Source organism: Cynoglossus semilaevis, chromosome 19 (genome assembly GCF_000523025.1).
Source record: "Cynoglossus semilaevis isolate Cse_v1.0 chromosome 19, Cse_v1.0, whole genome shotgun sequence".
Taxonomy (NCBI): Eukaryota; Metazoa; Chordata; class Actinopteri; order Pleuronectiformes; family Cynoglossidae; genus Cynoglossus; species Cynoglossus semilaevis.
Window position 1 is genome coordinate 16,721,794 of NC_024325.1, and position 7,183 is coordinate 16,728,976.

Here is a 7,183-nt window from a genome sequence, read left to right on the forward strand (position 1 = left end):
CAGGTTGATTCTGCGGAGGGATCCAGGGCCGGACCACAGGGGCAGGCTGACTGACGGTGGGCTTTATGGTGGTGGTCGGTGCAACTGGACCAGAGGTTGGAGCGACCGTTGGTAAAACAAACCCACCGGCCTGCAACACACACACACACAAACAAACACAAGATGTGTTTAAGCAGGTGGTAACATGGTGATTAATCAAACACTGATCTGTCAGAACTGGGTCAAATCCCATCACCAACTGACATGGTCTGTGAACCTCATCAGCTGATATTGTTCTCTTCAATAACTGACTTTTTTCTATTCAAACTGGTCTGGTTGACCTGGTTAACTGTCAACATATGAAACAACAACAGAAGAAGAACAGAAAAAAAAAGCCAGGAAGTGGACAGAGTTCCTCTGGAGAACACTGTTGGTGTCTGTGGAACCAGGTTCTACAGCTACACCTTCATCCATCTGACAACATCCACCTGCTCTGAATAAAAGCAGAGCTCAGGGGAAATAATCTGACAAGTCTCAACATTTTTAGTTCCAGGTTGTCTCTCAAGAGTCAAGAATGAAAGGAAGCCCAGCAGCACTGAGTGACTGATTACGTCCAGTCGGTTCACTACATGACACACAAAGACAGGCAGCACAATTTCTGACTGACTTTACATTTTAATTAAATCACTGCAATTCTGATCATTTCTTCAGCAGTGGGTTCTGATATCGTCATAATAAAGATGTGTACAATGATTAAATCATGACATCACGCAACTATTCAAAGGAGGAACCATCTTTGATCCAAACATCACGGAGAACCCAGTCTCAGAGCAGAGGGCAGCGATGTGGGCTCACAGATCTGAGCTGCCACAGTTTACACCAAAAACCTAAAGTGGACCCTTAGTCTTTTCAGTCTTCACCCACAACCAGCTGCTGACCCCTGACCTCCCCGTCCCCCCCCCCCCCCCCCCCCCAGCCGCTACGCCGTCGGGTACCAGCAGTCAGACGACAGCAGCGTCACGTCACTTCTCTCCCTCTGTTGTGCTTACGTCGGTCCTTCGGACACCGCCGCCACAGCCCCTGCCCCCCGTCCCCCACAGGAACCTAACTTCACCATGTCAGCCCTGGGCTCAGAGAGCAGGAACCATCACCAGCTGCAGGTCCAGGTGAAGGAGGTGATGGGCATCATGACCACCAATGTGGACAAAATGCTGGAGCGCGACACCAAGCTGTCAGAGCTGGTGGACAGAGCAGAAGCTCTACGTTCTAAGGCGTCTCAGTTTGTGACACAAGGTTCTAGAGTAAAGAGGACGTTCTGGTGGAGGAACTGCAGGAGCCGGGCCGTTCTTGTTGTCATCGGTGTTATTGTTGTTGTGATTGTCATTGTTGGGATTTGGTTTGGTACAGTCAGTGGACCGTGACTCCTGACCACAGTCTAATGAATAAAAGTCAAAGTGTGTTCTACTGTAACGTTTAGTTTTTGAAAGTTTTTAAAAACTGTTTTCAAAAAAATTATTTCATGAAACACAGAGTCTGAGGAATTTATAAAATCCTTGACAGCTGGACATTTAGGGCTGTAGGAAAATAGAGATTCACTAAAATCTCACAAGACATGGTTCACAGTATCATATCAAAATAAATATTAAATTGTTTCAAGAAAAAGTCAATATATCGTCATATCTGTAGTATCACAGTTCATCGTATCAGTGTCCTGTGTCCTGATGTGGACTGAATCTCCATAATCTTACCACTACACACCCCTACTGAAATGTCTCTGATCCATCAACACCAGCACCATGAGAGCGCGGGTCAGTATGTTGACGTGGACTCACCAGCTGTGCTTTGGTCTGCTCCAGCTCCAGTTCAATCTTCTTCTGTTGGAGCTCCAGGAGCTGTTTCTGTTTGGCCAGAAGCTGCTGTCGGATCTGCTGCTCCTGGGTCAGGCTGGACTGACTCACAGCAGGGACCGGCTGGGCAACGGGTGGGGGTGTTACCACGGCAGGAGGCTGGGAGGGAGCTGGCTGGGGAGACGGAGCTTCCTCAGACTAGAGAAAGAACGAGCCATGAAGAAGAGTCACATCAGTTCTGGAGGATAAATCGGTTCTGTAGAACTGAGGGAGCCCCAAGAATGTTCTCTGAACCACGAGTCTATTGCTTCTGATCAGTTTAGAGGCAGAGAATGGACTGAAGACAGACTCCAGCAGCCTAAGACTGGGGGGCTCAGGTGTTGCAGTGCCATTACAGGTGGGGGTTCAGCTAGGAACGTTGATTTAAGTTCCATCATTTTCTTCATAATACATCCTACTTATTTGACTTCCTTTGTTTAGTGAGAACACCACTTTAGCAGGAATAAAAAAGTACTTGAGACTTTACTTTTGTGAAACATTTTCTCTTAGCATTTGCACCAGTAAGTTCCAGAATCGCAGCGAGAGACAAATATTATGGAAACAGGTATCTTAAATTTAAATATTCCAAAGCAAAAATGTCAAATAAACACGATTGAGTGTAAACATTTAAATACAAAACTGACACGTCATACACACCTGCTTTAAAAACTTTGGGTTGACGTGGATGCTGGCGTTGACGGTCGGCGGCAGCGGCTTGATTGGCCAGGCCGGGTCCACAGAGTTGACCTTGACGTCCAGCGCGTACAACTTCTTCAGTGGGAAAACTTCATCCCACGTGGAGCGTAACTTGAACAAACTCTTTCTGGTGTTTTCATCCACCTACAAACACAGGACAGGGCTTGGTCCACGGCTCCAACAGAATCCAACACATCTTTTCTTGACTTTTAACAGAATGGTTTTACATTTTTACTACAAGATGAGATTAAATTTCTGCATACTTTTATTTACAGGACATGATAAAAACAAAGAATCAACTGGACGACTACATGTCAGTGAATTGAAATAAATGTAAAGCAGCAGCAAAGAGAACTGTACCTTTTCAAAGACACAAATAAATGAAGTGATTAGGTTTTTAGCAAACACAGCAAGGTACTCTCCTCCAACATTCTTCACTATGGAATCCACTAAGTACAAAACTGGAAGCTTCTCTTGAGGTGGGGCCTGGAGCGATAGAGAACTCAACAAGTTTAGAAAACAACAAGGGTTAAAAAACATTTCAGAATAAAATGACAAGCTGACAGCCCACTGTTAACCCCATCACCACCACCAACAATTGGAAAATCTCAAGTTAATGTGAAAATTTTTGAAAATATTAATGATGTTCTCCTGTTAAAAAAAAAAACACAGTCCGCATTTGATTTTCTTCAGTCAGGATTTAAAAGAAAAAAGAAACTCCATCGTTGCATGGGCCGTGTATAATCCAAAACCAAAAAAGGTAGTTGAGAAAAAAAACTTGGTCTTGTAAACTTGGGTCTATGGATATCCAACACAGCGTCTTGGCCAAAGTCAATTTTAGAGTTATTTGGTTACCTCCAAAGAGAGGTTTTTAATAAACCTCTCTTCGTACATTACCCCAGCCATGGCTCTTCAGTTCCACCCCCGAAGATTCTTTTTTTTTTTTTTAAGATTTTTACCAACAATGTTTTTCTTCACACTCTGACAAAGTGTTGTGTAGTCTGGTTTTTAACTTGGAAAACACTGGAGTCTGTGGCTGAACTGAGCACCATCGGAATCACACCATCTGTTAAGACCAGTCTCACCTAATGTTAAACCAGAGTCAGACCAATAGATTACAGCGGAAATAAAAAATGACAAAAAGCACATTTCACATGTTTTATTATGTTACATATTAACCATTCAATAACATTTCAGTACTTCAGGATAAACTGGTGATTTTTTTAAAAAGCAGAGAGAAGATTTTTAATAACGAAGAGGTCAGAGTGGACAGACGTTGGTGACTGCAGGATTAAAAACAGTGCTGTCAGGAGTGAACTGAGTCAAAATCATTTCTACAGAGTGAGCGAGCGAGCGAGAGAGAGAGAGAGAGAGAGCCCTGTCTGTTCCTGCCAGATCCTTACTCTCATAGATCATTCATCAAAACACACTGTTCTGCTCTAAGTGACTGCACACAGGTAGGACCGTCGGGTCTAAACACGCCAGAAACAAAACAAGCCCCGTTGTCCATTTACCAGTATTTGGATAGTCAAAAGTTAACTGTGCCCAAAGTCCATCGACGTGGACGGATCCCCGAGTTACGTCTAAAATGTATTCAGACGCCATGGAAACGAGGAGGAAAAGGAACAACTACCCTGACACCTCCACGTCCCACTGAATGGGTTTTGGCAAATTTCAATTATCATAAGATTAGTTTTAACAATTGATGTCACGCTTTTATCCAATTAGGTACAACCGTCCCCACGACCACACAGCGGCCTACAAGGGACAAACAGTTCCGGTGGTTCAAATGAAACATTACGTGTAAATCCCAAAGGCACTTTTAAAGTAGGCGGGAGTTGTGGTGTCGAGTAAAGTAGTCATGGGCCCGAACAATATGACCGTTACGTGGACGACTCACATGACATGACTGAGAACAGCCACAACTATATTGCGTATAAATAAAAACAGATCCTCAAATTCTTGTGGTCAACATCAGTTTACTCCTTGTTTCTAACAAACAAGTCCGTCAGACTTCCGCGAGTCAGAAACTGACAAAGCGTATAAAGCGTAAAATATATATTTTATCCCTCCATGGATGATTATTCTGAACTCTGGTAGAAAACGTGGCTGTACAGTTGGTGTTCGCATAAAAGTCAAGTTTAGAAAGGTTCCTTAAAGTTATCACTAGATTGAAAACCAAAGGTATTCCAACTTTTTGGACCAAACCACTGATGTAATCACACGCTGGTTGAATACACGTCACGCTCTCAGTTTTAACTTTACGGTGGCTTTAATCGCAACTATCACGCTGTAATGTGTACGTTGTTTTTAAGTTAATATTTAACTAAACTATAAACAACATGGCTAATAACTACAACTACCTAACGAAATGTGAAGCCCCGAGAGGCCGCTGACCAGAACACGTAGTGATAACGTTAGCCGCCATGTTAGCACATCCTCGCCCTGGGCCTACACAAATACATACATAGACATTAACATCTGAAATTGAATCTATTGTCATAAAAACCTTGCTTATTTGTGCTTCAATAATTGCCACGATATCCTTGGCGAAGGTCAGGTTCTCCTCGGCCAGGATGGTGAGCATGTTGATGTGCGGTTTGCTGTTGAACGTCAGGTCTTCCAAGGAGGACTGATACTCCCGGCAGGCCTCCTTCCTCGCTGCGCTCTCCTCCATCTTTGAGCCCAAAACCCCCGGCTGTAAACTACAGCGGTCTCCCCGGTAGCACAACCGCCGACCAGCAAACAGTCTTTGAACTCATCCGGTTTCGACTCCGATCGAAAAGCTCCACCTAACTGGAGCTTTTGGTGTCGTTTTAGTTGTTTTCTGTTATTTTCTAGGGCGCGTTGTCGTTTCACGTCCTCGTTCTCTCCGCCTCGGTGACAAGATGGCGCCTGTGACTAAAGTCCTTAATACGTCACTCGGTACTTTTATACGTACGATACGTCAGCATGTGCTTATTGGATGGATTCGGGACGCGCGGGCGAAAACCTGTGTTGTAATTCGATGTTTGGCTTTACAGACCGACAAATTAGCCAATAAGATGAAAGCAGTTTTAGACTTTGATTACGTAAGTAAATATAGGGGATGAAAGAAAGAACACGAGGCTGTAATACAGGAACGTGAAAGGAGTTTCCGGATTTTGATCCAACTTTTTCTTTTTTAATTATTAAAAACAATAACATTTAAGAAAGAACTCTGACAACAAACACAAGTGGAGTGTTCAACTTCTTACATCTGTTTAACCAAGCATTTATTCGCTCATGTGTCACTATTTGGAACAAGGCCTTTTACTGTAAAAACTAGAAACTGTACTTAATTATGATTCTATAATGTGGGCGTCTCAGGTTCTATGAACTTAAACTTTCACCAGGGACATAAACATTTGAGACACTAAGTCAGCTTGATCCACAGAGCTATAACATGTCCATCTGTCCTTTATGTTCCTTCTGAGCTATAGATGTCCATCTGTCCTTTATGTTCCTTCTTGACAATCATCACAAAACACAAACTGCAGACGGCTTAAAAAACAGGAGTCTTTATTTTCGTGGCAACATCACAGTCCAGTCTGATCCTGTTCAATGACCTTATTAATACAGTAAAACCCAAACTGGTGCAGGAGGTGGTTAGACACCAGGACGAGAAGACTGTCCCCAGTGGACAAATGAATCACAACACAAAAGAAACGGAGAAATGTCCCGTTTGGACAAACCACATGTTGGTCCCAGTTTGTCTTTGTCTGATTCTAGACTGAACTACTGGAGGACATTCTTAGTTCTGTCTGCTGCAGGCTTTAAATGCGATACAATTTTTCACCAGTTGATGTCACTAAAACCTCCACAGCAGTCCATCAGTGGTTTGTGGAAGTGTCGAGGTTCAGTGTAAAATGATGTACTTCATGGTTTGAACATAGTATTGAATTGACCTTTTGACCTATAGTAGTCTACAATGAATACTTGATTCATAAGTAAAAAAACAATGTTTGGCCGTGGAAAAATAATTTCTACTTAGAGTTTGTAAATAAAAATATTTTAAATTTCTAAATGTGAATTTCTTTTCTGATACTAAACCTCACATGACATTTGAAGAAGTCACTGTCATGAGGTCTTGGCCACATGACACAAATATCCCCCACAATTCCTCTGGACCTGGCGCCCAAACAATACGTCCAAAAATAGAATTGGTCCAAAAACTGTTGTAGAGATTCTGGTCAACTTCCTAAACACCGACTTTGGTTCCAATGTTAGTAGTAGTTTGTTTTGACTCGAGTGTGAACGAAGAAAATGAAAAGAAAAATGTGCAGATGTTTCAAATGAAGACAACATGGATGATCGTGTCCCACATCTGCCTGTGTCCCGATAGGATGAGGACATTTCTGGTCCTCCACCCATCACTTTGATAACCTAACTGCCCACTGAGAATGCACGCAGTGGGGGGGCAAGGGGGGGATGAGCGGGCGGCAGATGTAGGAGGTGGAGGTGTACTCAGTGTCCACTGTCACTACGACACAGGAATGATTGACCAATGACAGACTTTAGAAGTGTCAGCCATGACGCTACGCTCACTCGTTAACTCACTCGTTAACTCACTCATTAACTCACTCATTAACTCACTCACTCAC

General features: G+C 43.2%; 1 protein-coding gene across 1 annotated transcript in view; it reads right to left on the bottom strand.

Moving 5' to 3' along the window:
• pcf11 (PCF11 cleavage and polyadenylation factor subunit) overlaps nt 1-5,558 on the bottom strand; it is a 13,969-nt gene extending 8,411 nt beyond the window's left edge. Inside the window, exons 1-5 of the mRNA XM_017041779.2 lie at nt 5,071-5,558; nt 2,922-3,047; nt 2,523-2,705; nt 1,812-2,024; nt 5-130 (exon numbers count right to left, since the gene is read on the bottom strand). Coding sequence (XP_016897268.1) covers nt 5-130; nt 1,812-2,024; nt 2,523-2,705; nt 2,922-3,047; nt 5,071-5,238 — 816 coding nt within the window. The 5' untranslated portion in view covers nt 5,239-5,558. The remainder of the gene's footprint in view (nt 1-4; nt 131-1,811; nt 2,025-2,522; nt 2,706-2,921; nt 3,048-5,070) is intronic.
• Nucleotides 5,559-7,183: the final 1,625 nt, after the last annotated feature.